Below are 22,458 nucleotides of genomic sequence, written 5' to 3'. Positions count from 1 at the left end.
CCTGGGCACCTGCGCCATGCTGGTGAAGGAGACGGGCGTCACCGTGTTCGGAGTGTGCGTGCTGTACGACGCCCTGGTGCTCTGCCGCCGCCCGCTCGTCTGGTGAGCTCCGGAGACGCCGTCTCACACCAACACCGTCAGACACGTTCCGTTACCGACGGCGTTAATGATGGCCGTCACCCGGAGGCGCTGCTCCCAGAAACCCCCATCAGCTGACGACCTTCGTCACCATGAGGTCTGTGAGGACGGTACAGCCCAGACGTCGCTCTGATTCCTCTGGGCCTTCAGGCGCGCACGGTGCCAATAGACCTGCAGACTAAACTAACAGACACGTCTATCGTGTGTGTGTGTGTGTGTGTGTGTGTGTGTGTGTGTGTGTGTGTGTGTGTGTGTGTGTGTCTGGTTTTCTGGCTTCAGGCCACTTTCAAATTCTCAATTTACAACCAGGACTAAAAGCCGAGCTCTGGTCTCTACACTGTTTATGCAGTTCTCCTCATTTGCATAAGTACCCTGTGTGTGTGTGTGTGTGTGTGTGTGTGTGTGTGTGTGTGTGTGTGTGTGTGTGTGTGTGTGTCAATGCCACAGCCCGGTCCAGATGTTTCCAGAGCCGTCGTCTGCTGTGTGTAAGCCGGGCTGGAATGTAGTGGAATTAGCCTGCTGTCACTGAGCGAGCCGATAACACCGAAACACTGCGTGCTCACTGTGTGTGTGTGTGTGTGTGTGTGAGTGTGTGTTTCAGTTTAATCTGTATTAGAGGTTATTTTGGGCAAACCACCCCGAGGCGTCTGTCACTTAGGAGTAAGGCAAACTTCCAGAGGGCTGCAGGGCTTCTCGCTGTGTGTGTGTGTGTGTGTGTGTGTGTGTGTGTGTGTGTGTGTGTGAGGTGTTGACACCTGTGTGAGCTGAGGAGGCTTAAGGAAACCAGGCTGCAGCGTCACACTGCTTCCAGACAGACCGCAGTAACAGCCTGAAACATGCAGCTGCAGCCAGATGTCAACGACTGGTGATGCATGGTCCATGACCAGAGGAGGGGGTGGAGGGGGGGGGGGGGGGGGGTGGAGGGGGGGGGAGGGGGGGGTGGAGGGGGGGTGGAGGTGATCCACGGGTTCCTTCCAGCTGAGCGCCCGGCTCGTCTTTGCTCCGCCCACTACAGTCCAGTGTGTCTCTGGTCTCCTCCCTGTTTATGTCTTCCTCAAGACGAGTGCCAACAGCTATGATAGCCCCCAGTACACACACACACACACACACACACACACACACACACACACACACACACACACACACACACACACACACACACACACACACACACACACACACACACACCGCAGTAAGCTGGTGTAATAGCGGTGGTGGTGTAAAGCCTGCAGACGGCTGCTGTGTGGCGATAAAGTCGGACTGCAGCAGGCGGCCGGCGTGGGGAAGGATACAAATGTCTCTCTCTCTCTCTCTCTCTCTCTCTCTCTCTCTCTCTCTCTCCCTCTCCTCTAAGTTAAAATACTTGTGAACAGCCTGTCAGTGCTGCTGCAGTCACTTTTCCCCTGACTCGCCGGGACGTTCTGCTCCTCAGGCTGAGGACGGACTGGACGGGTCTGGGACAGGAAGCGGGTCACTTTGTGTTTGGTGTGTTAATCAATGCTGCTCTCAGGCTTCATGCCATCAGTGGTGTTTCTGTGGAAAACATGTTCTAACCAGTGGCAGTGGCTCTCCTCTCCCACCGCTGTGCAGGCTGTTTGTGTTTTGGAGAAGTCCAGCTCCCAGAGAGGTTCCTCATTTCTGTCTGAATCGAGACTGGTTGACCAGGTGAACACAGGAATACACTCTGAAAACAGTCCATCATGATACCAGAGTGTGTGTGTCGCAGGTTGACATCCAGATGTTGTCTTGACGAGTCGGGCAGGATGCAGCTTTGTGTTTATCTCTTCATCGATACAGCAGCCGCCATGACTCTCCCATCAGCTGTTTCTGGGGATTTTTATGAGATTGCATGTTGAGTCTCCCCTCAGATGTTACATAATATATGTTCAGATTAGCATAAATACCCTGGGAGGAGTGTGTGTGTGTGGTGGAGTGTGTGTGTGGCGTTGACTGAACGCAGGGTGAAGCCTTGCAGGAAGCTTTGGGCAGATCTCGGTGTTCGGTGGAGTGTTTACAAGCTAACTAATAATTTGATTACAGTTCTATTAACCTCTGGACCCACACACACACACACACACACACACACACACACACACACACACTCCCTGACAGGTTGCTAGTTGCTCTCTCGCGCCGCCGACCGCCTCTCGACTCTGCGAACTGGCCGGACAGCCGCAGACAGACGAGGTGGACTGAAAGCGTGGTCGTCAGCTCGAGAGGCGGAGGCGGAGGCTGTGAGGCGTGGGCGGAGCGGAGCTGCCAGGCCGCCGTGCATGCTGGTCATCGGCGATATAAATGCCGTATGATGAGTCTGAGTCCAGCTCTGAGACGTCGTCTTGAGTCAGCAGCTTTAATCTGCTCCACTCAGCTGCACTCCAAGGAAATCTGCATCTCTCAACGTCAGTTTAATGTTTAAACGGATCCAAACACACTGATAGAAACACTTTAAATCAAAGTTATGGCTCAGTGTGGATGAGACCAGGAGGACACGACTCCACCTGAGGTGGAGACCTGCTGAGATCAGCTGTTGCTTTGCTCTGGACGTCCATAACGAGTCTTCATTGCTGCAGCTGGGAGGGACCTAAAGCAGCGATTGGCTCTGTGATGCGAACATCTCATGACTCCTCAGACCCTTCAAATAGGAAACAGGTTTCATTCCTCATGCTGGAGCGAGACCCTGGAGCTGCTCAGACATCCTGATCTGACAGGCTTGCTCTGCCGTCCCACCGAATGCTAATGTGATGTTTAATCAAGTCCGCGCTCCCTGCGACCCATTAGCATTTTTTCTCTTAGCCCAGAAAAGTGAAAGTGAATCCGTATGCTGCCTGCGTGCTTCGATCCTCTGAGATTCGCTCTAAAATAGAGGTCGACTGCAGCAAACAGCCATGGCGGCGGGCACGGGCAAATATTTGACTCATTCAGGGGAAACTGCTGCAGGAACAGAAACAGAGAAGAGTTTTGACTGGTGACAACGGGATCCGGGTCTCCGTGAGAGGAAGAATAAACATCAGATTTCTCATGTGTAACAGAAGAATGAAGCGCTTCTCCCTGCTGGGTAGAAACGCTCGCTCGGTTCAATCCAAATCCAATTACCCCGGACCGGTTTGCCCAGACGCTCCTCCGGAGGGTGGAGGCTGGTGGAGCTCAGCGCCTGCAGTCATGCTTCAGGGCAAAGTGACGGTCTGAGGAGTGATGGGAGGGTGAGGGTCCACTGCACGGTCCACCGTCCACTGCTAACAGCCGCTAGCAGCGCAGTTCAACCCAAGTCTGACAGCGAGGAGCCTGGACCACAGTCCCAGGAACCACTGCTCTCTGCATCCTGAGTCTGGATCCAGTCAGTGGATGGATGGAACCGGACGCAGAGTGGAGGCAGCGATCCCCCAGCCTCGACTGATTGGATCTGAAACGTCCCTGAACTGTGACTGCTGGTGTGTTCGGTCCAGATCTGGGCCCGACGGTCTAATCTCGGATTAAAAATGGACGTAGCTCCAGTTCGGCTGACACAGATGGTGAATGAAAGCTCTTCACGTCTCCCGAGAGACTCTCACCTCTCGGATAATGAAATGAGCAGCACTGATGATGAATTCCTGGACGGTGGATCCTGGTTTCCCATGTTGGGTGCCAGAAGGTCTTGAAGGTGGTGGACAGAGTCTCGTACACTCAGCAGCGTTCTGTCTGATGTCTGATGTTCATGTGGGCCGGATTTTACTTTCAGGAACTGTCAGGAGAGCAGTGCCTGTGGACGGTGGTGGCGCTCTTGGTCCAGCTGGTATTGAAGAAATACACAAACCTTCAAAATGCTATTAGCCTCTCCAGGCTACGTGTCTGAGCAGGCGTCACAGTGACTGTCCTTCACAGCTCTGTTTCCACGTTACAGTTCCCAGCTCCATGCTCTCATCTGGAGTGCTCGCAGTGGGCCGGGTTTCAGGAAGGCACATCAAACTGCATCATGCAGATTTACTCCCCACAGAATCATCCGGCATTTTTCATCTTTCAGCATAAAGAAGTTTCTGAGAGCCATGACCTCCCTGAGCTCCTTGGTGTCCTTCCGGGAGGTTTGGCTGGATTATCTCTGTCAGCTCAGAGGCTGAAACCCAGCCCTGCTTCCTCACACACTCTTGCTCGGTTCCGTTCAAGGATTGTGAATCTGCTGTGAGCCTCAGCGTCTCCGTCGACAGCGGTTTGTCATGTGTTTGATTTTCCCTCTAACTGTTGGAGCATTTCCAGTCGCTTTCAGTGGACTCAGAAGCGGCGTGTGAATAAAGACTGAAGGAGAAAAGGCTTTTCTTTGTAGGCAAACCTCAGACGGAGGAAATCGGAGACGTCATTTCCCTCCGGAGGTCATTATTTAGTGCGGAACGCAGAAAAGCCCTCGTCGTGTCAACAGCTGGGATGGTTCAGAAAACTGATGAGCACCGTGAGCGTAAGAGTGAATAACAGGAGAGCAAGCTACCTGAGACAGAGTCCCCGACCCCCGAGTGGTCCTGGAGCCACGCTGGAGCCACGCTGGAGCCACGCTGGAGCCACGCTGGAGCCACGCTGGAGCCACGCTGGAGCCACGCTGGAGCCACGCTGGAGCCCCTCCCGGCGTCCCTGAAGCCGTTCTGAAGATCTGGCCCTGCCTCAGATCTGTGTGTACACCACACAAGCCTGCAGCAGCCGGGTTTCTCTGACTCTTGAACCCCACACACACACTCACACACACATCGACCCCAGCCGGTTCAGGCTGTCCTCCTCCATCGAGGAGGACAGCTGGCGCTCGGCAGACAAGCTTCATTCTTCATGAAGTGTCCGGGACGGACCGCCAAAGGCTTCGGCTTCCTTTGCAGATGATCCGCCCGATGCATGAATAAGAGGAGTTTGTTCAGAGGTTAGTGAAGACTGACGACTTGCATATGGAGCCGGCGGAGCCTGGAGGTCCTGGAAGGACCTTCCAGAGGATCTGTAGAGACCTTCCAGGACCTCCAGGCTGGAGCAGGGCGAGGGTGTGTTCAAGAGAGAGAGAGCTTCTCTGTGTTAATGAGCAGATTCTGTGAGCAATTCAGCTTGTATCCTAACGGGAAGAGCCCGTACACACACACACACACACACACACACACACACACACACACACACACACACACACACACACACACACACACGCACACAGAGTTCTTAGAGAGCGCTCTGAGGTTGCTGGTGGTAATCCTCTCCTGGGTTTTGTGTGATGCATATTTGACGTAATCTGGCAGGCAGATGACTTTGCATTGCGTGTGTGTGTGTGTGTGTGTGTGTGTGTGTGTGTGTGTGTGTGTGTCCCTGGTAGACCGCAGCAGTCCAGTGTGTTCCAGCGCTCTGGACCGGCACACTAACAGCATGTCGTGCAGCAGAACATCGTAGCTGCAGCGCAGCGTCTAAAGGCTCCTCCACCTCTCAGCTGAGAGTCGCTCTGCAGACCTCTGCTTGGCCTCCACACATTCTTTCACGCAGCGATAAATCTCACTTTGCACACAGACTGACATACAGACAGACAGCTCTGACTAAACAATAGTTTCAGTACAACAGACCACTGAACCCACTGACACTGAGTGAGGCACAGAGAGGAAGTCTGAATGAGCAGCTCTCAAGACGGCATCGTTTATGTTCACTATCCAGGATATCTGTCTGCTCTATGACTGAATATTTTTTAATTCAATGACCCTGATTATCCAGACAGTGTTGGGCTGATGAACTTTCTCATGAGTCTGGATGATGAAAATGTCATTCTGCGCCGTCTGTAGCAGCCCCGTCACAGTCTGAGTGTTCCTCAGTTTGTCGATGAAGCCAAACTGTATTGACCTAAAGTGTAAAAAATAATCTGATCTATAAAACGGTGAAATCAGGCCTGACCTGGAAGCTTGAGCCGGTTGATCACCTCCAGTGTCACCCTCACAGTGGAGTATGTCACATGTTGGTCTGATTCCTTCTGTTACTGTTCAGTGAAGTGATTTTCACGGCGTCTGTGTTCGATTGGGAGGAAAGCACCGGAGCTGGCGCTCATCCGTCAGCGATGGAGGCCGCCGGAGCGCCGCACAGGCTGAGAGATGAAGTTCCTTCAGGAGCCTCAGAGCTCCGGCATGAATCAGGACTGGATTCAGTGAAACATTGTTCTCTGATTGTTCGCTCTAAACCTCTACCTGCAGAATCCCGATCATCCGTCACCTCCGCCGCTCAGCGTCCATGAAAGCAGCATATCATCCTTCAAGTACCACAGAGATCGCTGGAGTCCTTTCCAAGGCTACAGAGCGGCTTTCTCAGACTGTAGTGAGTGTGAATCATGCGAGCCGCTGAAGAGCTGCTGTTTGGATCACTCATGGTTTTAATCGCACCATCTCCGCCGCGTATTACGAGAGTCGCTGGATGTTCATACAAGCCGAGCGTCGTCTCCGTCCCCAGACTGAAGAACATCCTGTTTTATTACAGGAGCTGCTGAATGACGTTCAGTCACGTCTGCATTTTATCAGGAGCGTGTTAATGACGGTGGCGTCTGTGTTTATGGACCGTTCCATCGCCGTGTCTTCGGTTCACGCCCCGGCCCCGGCCCCGGCCCCGGCCCCGGCCCCAGTCCCGGCCCCGGCCCACTGAACACGAGTGTAAACAGGCGGAGGAAATGCCGCTCGGAGCCAGGAATGTGAAACATTCCAGCTCCAGCAGACCGTCCAGGAGCTCCAGACGAAACTGAAAGCAGACGCAGTGACTCGTGTGTGTGTGTGTGTGTGTGTGTGTGTGTGTGTGTGTGTCTGTGGACATTGTTTCTTCAAAACAATCAGTCAAACTGAATTTTCTGCCCCCCCCCCCCCCCCCCCACCCGCCCCCCCTTTTGCCCCCCATTCATCCTCCTCTGTTGCCACGGTAACGGTTGTCATGGTAAATTAGCATCCTGTTATGCAGATGCGTGGAAACGCCTTACCCATGATCCTCTGGGAGAGGTTGAGGCCTTGGACCACAGACGCAAACGCCTGTTCCTAACACAGACACACACACACACACACACACACACACGTGCGTGGCGTTGTGTGTCGTTCCTCCGCTCTGCCGGTCTGTTCTCCGGCGGGATGTGGAGTGTTGCTGGCGGCTGCAGCTCCGGCGCCGCTGGTCTCTTAGCGAGGCGTCCCTCAGACCCGGGAACAGAACCCCGTCCTCAGAACAGAGACGTTCTGCTGGCTGCCAGTGTGGCTTCAGTCTAAAGCGGTTCAGTGTGTTCAGCAGTCAGTGATTGTTTTCCCCACACGAAGAGCTGATGAGCAGCCGGTCGCTGCCTGTTGCCTCTGGACTGTTGCAGTAGGATCTGTATTTGTAGACGGAGAGCACTGGAGTGTTTTTCCCTCAGGTGTTTGATAATTAATATCTCTGATGTTTCCATTCTGTGATGCCCTGATCTTCAGTCAGCTGCTTTCGGCTTTGATTCCACATATTTTTCAGTGCTGGCTCTTCAAAAGGAAGAAAAAAAGCTTCGTTAGCTTGACGTGGCTCTGTTTCCCTGGAACATCCCGGTGGTTCTGTTAGCGTTCCAGATCATGTGTGTTCTGCTATCAGGCACAATCAGAGAGACGTTCCTCCCAGCTCTGCATCGTCTGAAGTGTCTCTGCAAAGACGGTGTCAGAGGCAGATATGGAGGAGGAGGAGACGGGAGAGGAGAGCAGGGAGCGCCGGGCCGAGATGAAACGCAGCGCGAGACATCCACAGTGTGAAGAACTCCTGCGAGACCTCCGCTCTGTGAAAGGCTGGAACATCTCAGACTGATTCTCCACGCCTCCTCCGCTCCGCCCGTCGCTCTGATGGAATCCTCTCATCCTGTTCTCCGGCTGGCGGAGCTGCCTCTGAACTCTGATTGGTTGGAGAGTGCAGGCTGGCGGGGAAGAGCTCAGTGACCTTGACTGGGTGGAGGGATGGATGGATGAAGGGAGGGAGGGATGGATGAAGGGAGGGATGGAGGGGTGGGTGGAGGGATGGATGGATGAAGGGAGGGATGGATGGAGGGATGGAGGGGTGGGTGGAGGGATGGGTGGATGTGCTCACGTACTGTGTAGTGTGTTGGTTTGCTTCACTCAGTTTGGACTCCTACATCACTCAGAACAGGAAACTGAGAAATCAGTGAGTCTGGCGTCAGACTCCGAGGACCTGATGTCGATGGCTACTGGGCGTCGACGGTTTGATTCCTCTGAGCCGTTGTGATTCAGATCACTGTGTGGTGTGTGTCCTCCAGTGTCCTGTCCAGCTCCAGACTCGGGGACGTCCTCCTCCTCTGCAGGCCCCTCATCAAGCGCGCCGGCCTCGTCTCGGCCTACGTGAGTATCCGACCCCCCCCCCCGCCCCGCCCCGCCCCGCCCCGCCGGAGCCCGTCCAGCCGTGAAGACGCGTGTCCCCCTCCGTCCTGCAGGTGGCGCTCATCATGTCCGTGAGGCTGTGGCTGATGGGAGGATCCATGCCGCTCTTCTCCGAGCAGGATAACCCCGCCTCCTTCTCGCCTCACCTGCTCACCAGGTGAGTCTCAGGCTCCCCCCCCCCGCCCCCCCAGGGCTGCTCCTGGTCCGTTCTCCCTGCAGGCCTTGTTGCAGACGGTTAGCGTAGCGCTGCTTCCGGCCCTGTCAGTGTTTGCCGTCAGCGCTGAGAGGTCGTATAATCCGTCTTCAGCGCCGCGGCAGTGACAGATTGCTCTCCCCTCCCTCGGCCACCTGGGAAATTCCCGGCCGGGTCTCATATATCCGCCGGTGTCCTTCCTGTCCGCCTCGGTCTCCTCTGGTTGTTAGTGATCGTCCCCCCGGCTGCCTGTCCTCGTCCCTCGTGCCGTGGACGCTGGACGCTGGCATGCAGGTAGACAGGTGACGAGAGGCTGTGTGTGTGTGTGTGTGTGTGTGTGTGTGTGTGTGTGTGTGTGTGTGTGTGTGTGTGTGTGTGTGTGTGTGTGTGTGTCAGATTCACCATGTGAATGAACCCTTGCTGAATCTGACACACACACACACACACTGTGTCACACAAATATAAATATGCATTATTTTGTGTGTGAGACGATCGTTTTGTATCATTCTCTGCTGTTGATCGTTACCCTAGTTTTACCGTACATCCAATTAATCGTCCATCCTTCCATCCGTCTGTCCATCCATCTATCATCCATCCTTCCTTTCAGTCATCCTTGCATACATCCTTCCATCCGCCAGTCCGTCATTCTGTCCTTACATTCATCCAATCATCCTTCCATCCATCCATCCATCCATTCATCCTTCCTTTCTTTCATCCCTACACACATCCATCCATTTGTCCGTCCAGGTAGGACGTCCGTCCTGCAGCCTGTCTCTGGTTGGTCCTGGTCTCAGCTGGTCTCTGGTTGGTCCTGGTCTCAGCTGGTCTCTGGTTGGTCCTGGTCTCAGCTGGTCTCTGGTTGGTCCTGGTCTCAGCTGGTCTCTGGTTGGTCCTGGTCTCAGCTGGTCTCTGGTTGGTCCTGGTCTCAGCTGATCTCTGGTTGGTCCTGGTCTCAGCTGGTCTCTGGTTGCTCCTGGTCTCAGCTGATCTCTGGTTGGTCCTGGTCTCAGCTGGTCTCTGGTTGGTCCTGGTCTCAGCTGGTCTCTGGTTGGTCCTGGTCTCAGCTGGTCTCTGGTTGGTCCTGGTCTCAGCCGGTCTCTGGTTGGTCCTGGTCTCAGAGTCTGGACTGGTCCCTGCTGCAGGTGTGATGGAGGGACAGGGCTGAGCGGAGGACTGGTGGAGGACACTGAGCTGCTTGCTAAACGGCCCTTCAGCAGCGGGCTGGAGTCGCGCCTGCTCTGTGACAACCTCTCGGTCCTGTGGACGTCCCGGGCCGGGACTTGTTTCTGTTTGTCTCTCAGGACGTCCGTTGATGCAGGATGAGTCTCAGACCCGGAGCGCCGCTGTGCTGCTCTGCACTGAGTTAGAGTCAGAAGGACGAAGGAGCTCGGTGCTGTCGTAGGACTGGAGCCAGTCTGACTGCCAGGAGGAAGAACCGGATCGGCATGGTCCCCCTCCCCTGGTCTCCCTCTCCTCTCCCTCCCCTGGTCTTCCTCTCCTCTCCCTCCTCTGGTCTTCTCCTCTCCCTCCCCTGGTCTTCCTCTCCTCTCCCTCCCCTGGTCTTCCTCTCCTCCCCCTCCCCTGGTCTTCCTCTCCTCTCCCTCCTCTGGTCTTCCTCTCCTCTCCCTCTCCTCTCCCTCCCCTGGTCTTCCTCTCCTCCCCCTCCTCTGGTCTTCTCCTCTCCTCCCCCTCCCCTGGTCTTCTCCTCTCCCTCCCCTGGTCTTCCTCTCCTCCCCCTCCCCTGGTCTTCTCCTCTCCCTCCCCTGGTCTTCCTCTCCTCTCCCTCCCCTGGTCTTCCTCTCCTCTCCTCTCCCTCCTCTGGTCTTCCTCTCCTCCCCCTCCCCTGGTCTCCCTCTCCTCTCCCTCCTCTGGTCTTCCTCTCCTCTCCTCCCCCTCCCCTGGTCTTTCTCTCCTCCCCCTCCCTGGTCTTCCTCTCCTCCCCCTCCCCTGGTCTTCCTCTCCCTCCTCTGGTCTTTCTCTCCTCCCCCTCCCCTGGTCTTCCTCTCCTCCCCCTCCCCTGGTCTTCCTCTCCCTCCTCTCCTCTTCCTCTCCTCTGCCTGACCTGCTGTTCTACCAGCAGCAGAGAGGCTCTTCGCCGTGGGCGAGATCGATGGAGCAGTCAGTCACGGAGGTCCTGAACCCTCGGCTCAGTGTTCAGGGAGGGGGGGTGGCAGGGGGGGGGGGGGGGGGGGGGGGGGTGCTCGGAGCTCGGAGCAGCCCGGGCTGTTAGCATTCAGAGCACTGCAGCTCAGACTCGGCTCCAAATGTCAGCTGAGAAAATTACACCCAGTCGATATTTAACCTTGGACGACCTCCGGCTCGCCCCTCCTCAGGTGAACCGCCAAACTCTGACGGCGTAACGTAAACAGCCTGATCTGTGTTCTGATGACGGTGGTGACTCTCTCTCTCTCTCTCCCTCTCCCTTCAGGATGCTCACCTACTCCTTCCTGCTGTCCTTCAACGCCTGGCTGCTGCTCGCCCCCGTGGTCCTGTGCTACGACTGGCAGGTGGGCAGCATCCCCCTGGTGGAGTCGCTGGGCGACGCCCGCAACGCCGCCACGCTGCTGCTGGCCGCCGTCATGCTGGCCCTGAGCGTCCGCTGCGTCGTCTCGCTGCAGGTAAACCGGGGTGAACCTCACACCACAGACTCTGCGCCGGGACTCAGATTAGGGTCATTAGTTCTGGTTGGACGTGTCCTTGTATCTCGTTATGGCCGGGGGGATTGTAATGAGCGCTCTGTGAAAGGTTAATCACCCTGTTGCTTGTAAAGTTCACCCAGGGGTAAACAGAGGGGGGCTGGGAGGACAGACGGGAGGGGAACCAGATATTAACGGACTTGATGTCGAGTTTACTTGATTTTTACATCAGTCTTGAAATTTAAAGCTAAAAACTGTGACTGAGTGTAGAAAACAGTCTGCAGTGTGTGTGTTGGATGTTGTGTGACCTCCTGCATGTGGGAACACAGTGACCCCTGCAGGTGGAAGCTGGTACAGACTGAAGACCGTCCATCCATTAATGCGTCCTCTTGGCCCGGGGGAAGTGGCGGCGCGCTGCAGGGCAGATGTCAAAGCCGCTTCTGATGAATCTAATGAGCAGATGAACAGCTAATAAATGACTTACAGGAAAGAGAATATGAAAGGCTGGATCAGAGCGGGCAGGAATTCAACCGTCATCCACTTTACTGCTGATCACCTGACAGTGATTGAAGGGAACATTTCTAACACTCTGTCCTTCATAAACACACACTGTGCGTCTCCTGCTGCTGCTGCGGCGGTCTGAACACACACTCCATCACACGCTGCTCCTGTTGCCGTGGAGACCGGCTCGCTGCCTCACCGTTTCGCTGTACGTACTGTATATAGAACATTGTGCTGAGTCTTTCTTTAGAGTCTGAGCAGATGAGGCTTTTCGTTCACGTCGCCTTCCTTCCCACCGTTTATTACCGACACACACACACACCGTCTCTGCAGACACACACACAGCTCAGCGCCAGGAACACACAGCAGGCGTTTCTGAAGACGACCGGAGGAGACGAGGACGAACGGCAGAGACAGAGAGGATTCCTGACATCCTGTATGTATGGTCAGAGGTCAGAGGTCACTGTCAGAGGTCAGAGGTCACTATCGGAGGGTACTGATTCACCTCCTGGTGTTGTCGACTCGGTTAGTTCAGATCCAGGCGGTGATGTGTGTTGAAAGTGAAGCGATGGAGAGAAACTAATCCTGCAAACACTCTGATGGATGTGAAGAGTCTGCAAAATGAAAAATCAAAGAAGCTAAACGAAGAGCAGAGAGGAACAGCAGCGGAACACGGAGGGCAGTAAATGAGAGAGCCGACAAAACGAGTGAGGGAGAGAACGTCATGAGAGAACGCTGCTGAGGAGGAAGGCTGCAGACGGGCTTCTAATCCCAGACAGCAGTTTCTCAGAAAGGAGAGAGAAGAAGTAAATCACTCCTGGGACCGACTTCAGATTCTGTTGAAGGTCGGATCATTTCACACTTAAACAGTTTCCATTTTCTTTGTCTTGGAAGTCTCTTGAGTCGACCGTAACGTTTTAGAACTCCTCTGCTTTTCAACAACGGACAATCTAGCTGAGTTGACCTTTGTAGTTGTTCGTGTTTGGGCCCATGTTGCTGCTGTAAACAATTAAAACTGCACCGGATCAAGTGTCGTCAAACCTCTGAAGCCCTTCACAATAAAGTCCCAGCTGCAGCGTCCCCTGAAGACAGATGTCCTCTTCAGAGGGACAGACAGGAGCAGCTCATGTCGAATAAATGTGAATCTGAAAAAAAACATGCAAATAAAATGTCTTGCAGGAGGAGCTCAGTCTGGAGGAACAGTCCTGTTTTGTGCGTTTGAAGCTTACCTGGAAAACTCGTCTCTCGTCTCTTGTTGAACTGTCCTCTCTGACGCAGAGACGTGCGTCTCCGGATTAGTTTTTCAGAGGAGCGACCAGAACGCCTCTCCTGAGGAATCGCTGTCCTGTTTGGAGCAGGTACTGGCGGCTCTGATGTCCTCAGGGAGTGGAGGATCCTGGGTAACTCCACACAGATACCGTCGGACTGGGATGAACCTCGTCCCGTCCCTTTGTCCGTCTCTTTGTCCGTCCCTCTGCGGCGGTTAGCAGAGATCAGCAAGGTTCCCGTCAGCCGCAGTCAGTACGGTCCGGGTTGCTCTCTTGCTGCGACGCTAACACATTAGCGCTAGCGCTAGCTGTGTGTGAGACGTCTCCGTCTGTCCCCCGTCTCTGCAGAGGCAGGACAGCAGGGAGCTGCTGGTGGGCCTGCTGTTCCTGGTGTTCCCCTTCATCCCGGCCAGCAACCTCTTCTTCAGGGTGGGCTTCGTGGTGGCCGAGCGCGTCCTCTACATGCCCAGGTGAGCAGAGCGCCGCCCCCTCCCCGCCTGGTCACCAGAGACCAGGACGAGAGACGGCCAGCGTCCTCAGGCTCTGGTCTGTCCCCCTGCAGCATGGGCTACTGCGTCCTGGTGGCGCACGGCCTGGGCCGGCTGTGCTCGCTGCTGGGCCGCTGGGGGACGGCCGTCCTCAGCGTCTCCCTGCTGCTGCTGCTGCTGCTCTTCTCCTGGAAGACGGTCCAGCAGAACCACGTCTGGCTGTCCAGGGAGGCTCTGTTCCGGTAGGAACTCTTCTCAGTGCCGTCTGGGCGTTCAGGGCCTGCGATGTGACGGTCAGACCGGCAGTCATCTGACCGTCGTCCCGTGCCGTTGTCCTGAGTGCTGTTGTCCCTTCAAGCCGTCCTCGGCTCCTCCTCTTCCTTCCAGCTCCGGCATCCAGACCCTGCCTCACAACGCCAAAGTTCACTACAACTACGCCAACTTCCTGAAAGACAGCGGCCGGCACCAGGAGGCCATCCTCCACTACACCGCCGCGCTCAGGTCAGTGGTCCTGCAGGACCCGGGTCAGTGCACACAGACGTAGCAGACAGCGTGCTCTGTAACGCCCCCCGCCCTCAGGTTGTACCCCCGCCACGCCAGCGCCATGAACAACCTGGGAACTCTGACCCGCAGCGTGGAGGAGGCCGAGCGCTACTACAGGAAGGCTCTGGAGACCAACCCGCAGCACAACCGGGCCCTGTTCAACCTGGGAAACCTGCTCAAGTCAGAGACACACACACACACACACACACACACACACACACACACACACACACACACACACCCTGCCAGTTAAAAAAATTAATACCTCAGACATGTTCTGTGATGAAGGAACACGTTGGTGAAGCCAATGATGCTAAAGCTAACAGTGATGATGCTAAAGCTGACAGTGGCGATGCTAATGCTAACCGGGACAATGCTAATGCTAACAGTGACAATGCTAAAGCTGACAGTGGCGATGCTAATGCTAACCGGGGCGATGCTAACGCTGCTTCCAGGTCCCAGGGGAAGGAGAAGGAGGCCGAGGCTCTGCTCAAGGACTCCATCCACTTCGGGCCTCACTTTGCCGACGCTTACTCCAGTTTGGCTTCGCTCTACGCCGAGCAGGTAACACACACACACACACACACACACACACTCTCACAGCTGACCTCTGCCCCCCTCCCGTCCTGCAGAAACGCCTTGCTGAAGCTAACGAGGTGTATCTGAAGGGGATCGAGAATTGCCCCGACAGCTCCGACCTCCATAACAACTACGGCGTGTTCCTGGTGGATGCAGGTGAGTTTGGCCTCCGCCCGGCGGGGAGGCGCCCGGACCGCCGCGCTGACCCGGCCGCTGTCCCGCAGGGAAGGGCGAGCTGGCCGCCGCCCACTACCAGCAGGCCGTGCGGCTCAAGCCGGCGCACTACGTGGCCATGGTCAACCTGGGCCGCCTGCTGCGCTCGTCCAATGAGAACGAAGAGGCCGAGTCCTGGTACAAGAGGTGAGACAGGCAGCCGCTCCTCGGGGACGGACGGATCTCCGACGGGCTCTTCTGTGACCTTTGACCCCGCTGACTCCGACCTGGGTGTGCAGGGCGCTGCAGGTGACCAGGAAGGTGGACATCCTGACGCCGCTGGGGGCGCTGTACTACAACACGGGGCGCTACGAGGAGGCGCTGCAGGTCTACAGGGAGGCCGCGGCGCTGCAGCCGGACAGCACCGACATCTGGCTGGCTCTGGTCAGCACACACACACACACACACACACACTGGGTGTACGTGTGTGTGTGTGAGAGATGATGAGGTGATGACTCTCCCGTGGTGACGCGGTCCTTGCTGTCCTGACCCTCCTGACCTCCAGGCCCAGGTGCTGGCCATGGCGGGCCGCTCCAGCGAGGCGGAGGCCATGACGCTGGACATCATCTCCCGGGAGGGCGGCTGCATCGAGTGCTACCGCCTCCTGTCCGCCATCTACAGCAAGCGGGGGAACTACACCCAGGTGTGTGTGTGTGTGTGTGCGCTCTCGCTCCGTGCCGCCGGCCTCCGCTGTTGCCGTGGAAACTGACCGGCGCCGCTCTGTGCCAGGCTCTGGACGCTCTGGACCGGGCCCTGCAGCAGAACCCTCCGGACCAGACGGTGAGAGCAGAGCTGTACTTCTCTAAAGGGAACCAGCTGAGAGAGATGAACCAGCTGGACCGAGCCTTCCAGGTACCGCTCCCTCTCTCTCTCCCTCTCTCTCTCTCTCTCTCTCTCTCCCTCTCTCTCTCTCTCTCTCGCTCTCTTCACACTGACGCCGTAGCAGCGGTGCAGCTGGACTCAGGAAGCGTCTCCGTCCTCTGCCGTCCACAGAGCTACCAGCTGGCCGTGGAGCTCAAACCCGACCAGTCGCAGGCCTGGATGAACATGGGAGGGATCCAGCACATCAAGGTGAGGAGGCCGGACCGCAACCAGAACCACCGCCACAGAACCCTAAACCGTGTGTGTGTGTGTGTGTGTGTGTGTAGGGGGACTATGCAGCAGCCAGGATGTACTACCAGAGAGCGCTGCTCTTGAGTCCCGGCTCCAAACTCCTGAAGGAGAACCTGGCCAAGCTGGACCGGCTGGAGAAGAGGCTGACGGGGGGAGGGGTAGACCACCACAGCCCCCACTGACCCCGCCCCGACCCCCGGGACTCTGAGGCCGACCGGAGGATCGGCTGGTCTGAGACCAGCGGAGCTTCAGTCCAGCCCGGGGGGGGCTCTTCCTGTGGAGACAGTGGGACTGAAGTGGAGGACGTGATGGACGACTCCACAAACTCCAGAAGGATCCAGAAGATCAGATCTCCACCGACACATCAGAGCCTTGAAAACACTCTGGATTTCAGCAGAAACGCTGTGAGCTCATCTGAAACACTCCGGATTAAAGCAAACTTCAGAATGTCGTGAACAAAGAGACCAGAGTTTAAAATCCACGAATGAAAACCAGGAGAAGGACAGGAGGAACGTTCACAGTGAAGATAAAGAGACATCCTGGATGAAGTCAGGATTGTCCTGCAGAGCTTCCTCACAGATTCCTCTTCCTGCAGTTCTGCCGTGTGAGACGTTATTATGAAGCTCATTGTTCAGATGTGATCCTCATGGAGCCAGACGGACTTGGGAACTATGAAGAGCCAGAACCAAGTCCTCTTTCTCAGTGTCCGTAACCAGGTTTCACGTTATGTTTATTTATTTCATTAAGGATTGCATCTCCTGCTAAAACTCTCCCTGAAGCGCTCCTCTCAGCCCGAGCTCCATCCAGGACCTTCTGAGAACACGAGCTGCTCCACAGCAGGGCAGCATTCTGGGTAACGGCTGCTGTCGGCGGGGATTTACCTGCTCAGAAGATACCCTGCTCCGTGGGATCGGCCTTGGCTTCGGTTCTGACTGGGTTTATGTTCTGACTGGTTGTTCCAGGTGGAAACGAAGTGACGAGTGCATCGGTTGACTTGCACCGAGTTAAAAGAATAAAGTTTATGTTTTTCCAAGTGACGCCTGGACTCTCATTCTCCCTCTGAGGAAGAATCACCTTCATGTTGACGGGAAGTCGTAAAGCTTCCAGTAATCTTCCTCCCCTCAGGAATGTTTCCTGGGCTTCTTGTGAGAGATCCTGACGGTGCTGCAGCGCCCCCAGGTGGATGGTGGAGTACCTGCATCCCTGCAGTTACACTTCATACTGATGGAACCGGTTTCCGGTGGTCTGGGGGGACACCTGGAGCCCCCCGCCTCCTTCAGAGTGTCTGCAGCTGAGTGGCATTCGTCCTCCACAGCTTCACACTTTCTACGCCTCCAAGGTGGTGAAGAACTGCTGTCCATCCCTGAATGTGCTGCAGTTCTGACTGGCTCCAGGACTCTAACCTGCTGTAGAATTCCTCATCTGAGACCAGATCTTAACTGAATGAGATGACAGGATTCTTAAAATGTTGGGCTTTTCTTCCAGTTAAAAAAAGAAATTCAAATCAAATTATCTAAAGAACGCTTCATTGACAAGAATGGAGATGCAAAAGTTCATCCATTTGTAAATTTGTTGGTTTTTGATCATAGAATTTCATGAGATCATGTTTAAATAATCCACAATATTCCTGGGTGGTGTTTATTCCAAGATATTTAATCTGAGTTGAGATTGCAGATGGAAAAGTGTTAAAACCACGAGGGTCCTCTTTGGCTTGGAGTTAATTGGAAACGGTATTGTCTGGGCCCTGAGGGCCTCTCTGGTCTGCTTCTGGTCTTCTCAGGGGTCAGAGGTCATATATGAAGGATCATTGTCACATCTGATCTTTAATCACTCTTCACATTCTACCTGTGGACTCAGTTACCTTGTTCTCTTGTGGTGGGCTAGACTGTTAGAGGTTTCTCCTGTTCTCTGGTGTCATTTGACACCTGGATCCTCAGCTTCACGCCCCGGTTCACCACCAGCTGTTCTCCAACTGAAGTCCGTAGGATGATCTCTGTCATATTTTTATGCAGGCGCAGTAGCCGGTCCTCTGGAATGTCGTTATTAATTAATGACCGTCATATCTTTGCTCTCTCTTCCTTCTCTACGCTCTTTTGTTGTTGTTGTTGTTTGTTTGTCTGCTTGTCTGTTTGTTTGAAGAAGAACGTGAGCTGGGATTAGACCGTGGTGAGACAGGTTACTGATGATGTGTTGTTGCAGTAGTAATTGTTACTATTGCAACAACACATCATCAGCAGGGTCAAACTCACCTGTCCCACCACGGTCTGACCAGCTCACGCTCCCTGTTAGTGGAGAACAATCCACCGCCTGGTGAATTCTGCTTCACAATGACAGGAGAGCCGACATCGAAGGATCAAAAAGCGACGTCGCTATGAACGCTTGGACTGTCTGTCTCTCTTCCTGTCTTTCTGTCCTCCTGTCAGGTCCAGCAAGCTCATGTGTCAGTACTCAAAACAGATAAAATAAATGGGAAAAAAAAAAGCATGTTGAGAAGAGGAGCTTGATGCTTATAAGCTCCTCTTGGAAAAGCAAATCTGTGTGGAACATAACAGCAGCCAGACCTCCGTCCTGCTGCTTCCATGAAGTAAATAAAACATGTTTAAAACATACAAAGAAACATTCCTTCAAGTACAAGAAAAAAAATATATAATTCAAGTACAAACTAAAATCTTCAGTACAGAAACAATTCTACAGCTACAAGACTTTTGGCAGAATTTCTGTTGAAACAGCTGTTCAACAAATTGTTTGAAAACAAAAACAACTCAACAGAACAGCAGGAGACCCCTGTTCCAGCCTGTCACCATAGAGACAGCTGCAGCAGGCAGTTGCTAGGCAACTGGAAGCATGACATCGTCAGAATCAAACATGAAAGCACCAATGTCCTGCTACAGGAGAAACTGTTCACTTATTATCAGAAAAAGCACAGAGCAACAGAACTCCGCTTCAAGAGCTACTCAGAAAGATTTTTACCAGCGTTTCTCTCACCAAACCAGCATCACCATGAACATCCTGTTCAGAGTAGGGCAAACTCTCATGCGTTCAGCCACCCAGGCTGTGAGACCGGTTGCAGCGTCGAGGCAGAAATACAGCCTTCCAGATCTACCGTATGACTATGGAGCCCTGGAGCCCCACATCTCTGCAGAGACCATGCGGCTGCACCACAGCCAATACCATGCCAAATACGTAGAAAACCTCAACAGGTTAGAGAATCTATATGTAGAGGCGCTTGAAAAGGGAGATGGGGTAGTGCCACGAGCCATTGAACAAGATCTGATCTTTAATTCCGGAGGCCACATTAATCACAGCATCTTCTGGAAAAACCTCTCCCCAAATGGAGGCGGTGAGCCTAAAGGAGCCCTGATGGACGCCATCAGGCGCGACTTTGGCTCATTTGAAAATTTGAAAGAAAAGATGTCTGTTGCCTCAATGTCAATCCGGGGCGCAGGCTGGACCTGGCTGGGTTACAATAAGTGGAACAGAACACTGGAAAATGTAACTTGTGCAAATCAGGATCTTCTGCACAGAGCCACGGGTCTGACTCCTCTCCTCGGCATCGATGTGTGGGAGCACGCATACTGCTTTCAGCACAAAACCAATCGATCCAGCTACATCAAGTCTATCTGGAATGTAGTCAACTGGGACGATGTCAGCCAACGATTTAACACTGCCGAATCCTCCAACACAACTTGCACCTAAATCAGAAAATGTAATAGAATGGAACACTGAATTAAAAAAAAGAATAAGAAGTAGGGTCAGGCTGCTGTGAAATAGCAAAAATTTAAAATAATGGCTGCAACAAAAAGCAAGATGACCTTTCCAGAAGACTAAACACGGCACAAGCTCCAATGTACATAAAATAGATATTCTTAGATAGAAAAAAACAGAAAGCAAAGTTAAAAAAATAAATAGCAGAGGCAGATACCAAAATCAAAAAAATTAAAAAAAAAAAAAAACAGCAAAAATGTAAAATAATGATTGCAACAAAAAAGCAAGATGACCTTTCCAGAAGACTAAACAAGCTCCAATGCACCAAAAAGAGAGATTCCCAGATAGAAAACAACAAAAAGCTTACAGCAATAATAAAAAAAAGCAGAGGCAGAGAACCAAATTGAAAAGATGGAGGATTGGGCTCAAAACATGGAGCAGGTGCTTTCTGAAATGATAAAAGTGATAAATCGGCAACAAGGTAAATTACAGGACTAAGGAGGAGAGAACAAGAGGTAAAGAGAGAGAAACATTTAAGAGAGAGAGAAACCTGAGTACTCTGAGGAGAAGCAGCTTTTAAAGCAGAACCAGACCTGCTTCCAGACCTGCTTCCAGACCTGCTTCCAGACCTGCTTCCAGACCTGGCTGCACCGGACGGAGGAGGAAAGGACGACAGACATGAAGAGCATCCAGACCACCAGGACAGACCAGGAGCCACAGAGGGACATCCGGACCAACTGCAGGCCTTGAGGAGACAACGCCCAGACTCATGAGCACAACACTAAGTGTTTCACGATTCAAAAAGCCATGTAGAATTTAAATGCATGTTCTGTCAGTCTCTCAGGTCGATGTTCGACTTTGTTGTCATGTCATCTGACCTCTGACCTCGTGTTTTGGACACTCGGGTGAAGAGAGGAGCAGAGCTGTGGACCGATCTCCACCTGGTGGTGAGTTTGGACTCGCTGGCGGAAGGAGGAACCCGGACAGACTTGGCAGACCCAAACGTGTTGTGAGGGTCTGCTGGGACCGTCTGGCTGAACCCTCTGTCAGCAGGGTTTTCAACTCCCACCTCCGGGAGAGCTTCTCTCACGTCCCGAGGGAGGCTGGGGACATGGAGTCCCAGTGGACCATGTTCTCCACCTCCATTGTCGAAGCAGCTGCCTGAAGCTGTGGTCCTACGGTCTCCGATGCCTGTCGTGGCGGCAACCCCCGAACCCGGTGGTGGAGACAGGAAGTAAGGGCTGCCGTCAAGCTGAAGAAGGAGTCCTATCGAGCCCTGGTGGCTCACGGGACTCCAGAAGCAGCTAACGGGTACCGGCAGGCCAAGCGAACTGCAGCCCGAGTGGTTGTGGAGGCAAAAACTCGAGTCTGGGAGGAGGTTCAGGAGGCCATGGAGGAGGACTATCGGTCGGCCTCGAAGAAATTCTGGCAAACGGTCCGACGCCTCAGGAGGGGAAAGCAGGTCTCCGCCAACACTGTTTACAGTGGAGGTGGAGCTGCCGACCTCAACTGGGGATATCATAGGACGGTGGAAGGAATACTTCGAGGACCTCCTCAATCCCGTCACCACGTCTTCCTGGAGGAAGCAGAGGCTGAGGTCTCAGAGGTGGACTGAGGTCTCAGAGGTGGACTGAGGTCTGAGGTCCCAGAGGTGGACTCGTCCATCACCCAAGCTGAAGTCTCCGAGGGTGGTCGGTAAGCTCCTCGGTGGCAAGGCACCGGGGGTGGAGGAGATTCTTCCTGAGTACCTCAAGTCTCTGGATGTGCAGGGACTGTCTTGTCTCTGCAACATCGCGTGGCAGTCGGGGACGGTGGCCTCTGGACTGGCAGGACCGGGGTGGTGGTCCCCCTGTTTAAAAAGGGGGACCGGAGGATGTGCTCCAGCTATAGGGGGGTCACACTCCTCAGCCTCCCTGGGAAAGTCTATCCCAGAGTACTGGAGAGGAGGATCCAACCGATAGTCGAACCTCGGATTCAGGAGGAACAATGCAGTTTTCGTCCTGGTCGTGGAACAGTGGACCAGCTCTACACCCTCCATAGGGTGCTCGAGGGGTCGTGGGAGTTCGCCCAACCAGTCCACATGTGTTTTGTGGACATGGAGAAGGCGTTCGACCGCGTCCCTCGTGGTGTCTTGTGGGGGGTGCTCCAGGAATACGGAGTCCGGGGCCCCTTGTTCAGGGCCGTCCGGTCTCTGTAGGACCAGAGTAGGAGTCTGGTCCGCATTGCCAGCAGTAAGTCGGACCTGTTCCCGGTGCATGTTGGACTCCGGCAGGGCTGCCCTTTGTCACCGGTTCTGTTCATAATCTTTATGGACAGAATTTCTAGGTGTAGCCAGGGCCGGACGGGGTCCGGTTTCAGGGACCACAGGATTTCATCTCTGCTTTTTGCAGATGATGTTGTTCCTGTTGGCTTCATCGAACCCGGACCATCATGCACTGGGGCGGTTCACAGCCGAGTGTGAAGTGACAGGAATGAGGATCAGCACCTCCAAATCCGAGGCCATGGTCCTCTGACTGGAAACAAGGTGGCCTGCCCTCTCCAGCTCGGTGGAGAGACTCTGGTCCAGGTGGAGGGTTTAAGTATCTTTGGGTCTTGTTCACAGTGGGGGGGCGGATGGAGGAGAGATTGACAGGAGGATCGGCGCAGCGGCTGCAAGTGATCAGTCGTTGTATCGGTCCGTTGTGGTGAAGAAGGAGCTGAGCCGAAAGGCTGGGAACGCCTTGGGATCCTCCCAGA

At 54.3% G+C, this 22,458-nt stretch overlaps 1 protein-coding gene and 1 pseudogene across 2 annotated transcripts in view; both read left to right on the top strand.

Annotated features, from left to right (window-relative positions):
* The window catches only part of tmtc1 (transmembrane O-mannosyltransferase targeting cadherins 1), a 27,975-nt gene extending 10,934 nt beyond the window's left edge, over positions 1-17,041 (top strand). Inside the window, exons 4-19 of one of the 2 annotated variants that reach the window (XM_030113916.1) lie at positions 1-102; positions 8,363-8,444; positions 8,537-8,640; positions 11,105-11,294; positions 13,430-13,551; positions 13,644-13,811; positions 13,957-14,070; positions 14,149-14,292; positions 14,568-14,676; positions 14,745-14,847; positions 14,916-15,051; positions 15,144-15,288; positions 15,410-15,547; positions 15,634-15,756; positions 15,898-15,975; positions 16,053-17,041. The exon at positions 1-102 is cut by the window's left edge and continues 96 nt beyond it. In XM_030113916.1, the coding sequence (XP_029969776.1) occupies positions 1-102; positions 8,363-8,444; positions 8,537-8,640; positions 11,105-11,294; positions 13,430-13,551; positions 13,644-13,811; positions 13,957-14,070; positions 14,149-14,292; positions 14,568-14,676; positions 14,745-14,847; positions 14,916-15,051; positions 15,144-15,288; positions 15,410-15,547; positions 15,634-15,756; positions 15,898-15,975; positions 16,053-16,199 (2,005 nt within the window). In that variant the 3' untranslated portion in view covers positions 16,200-17,041. The remainder of the gene's footprint in view (positions 103-8,362; positions 8,445-8,536; positions 8,641-11,104; positions 11,295-13,429; positions 13,552-13,643; positions 13,812-13,956; positions 14,071-14,148; positions 14,293-14,567; positions 14,677-14,744; positions 14,848-14,915; positions 15,052-15,143; positions 15,289-15,409; positions 15,548-15,633; positions 15,757-15,897; positions 15,976-16,052) is intronic. The other variant, XM_030113917.1, reaches the window with a different exon arrangement.
* Positions 17,042-19,017: 1,976 nt separating this feature from the next.
* Positions 19,018-19,713, top strand: LOC115404686 (superoxide dismutase [Mn], mitochondrial pseudogene; annotated as a pseudogene).
* The last annotated feature ends 2,745 nt before the right edge of the window (positions 19,714-22,458 follow it).

Source organism: Salarias fasciatus, chromosome 17 (assembly GCF_902148845.1).
Source record: "Salarias fasciatus chromosome 17, fSalaFa1.1, whole genome shotgun sequence".
In the NCBI taxonomy this organism is placed as follows: Eukaryota; Metazoa; Chordata; class Actinopteri; order Blenniiformes; family Blenniidae; genus Salarias; species Salarias fasciatus.
The sequence above is the reverse complement of the archived record's forward strand: the minus strand, read 5'-3'. Positions and strand labels throughout refer to the sequence as shown.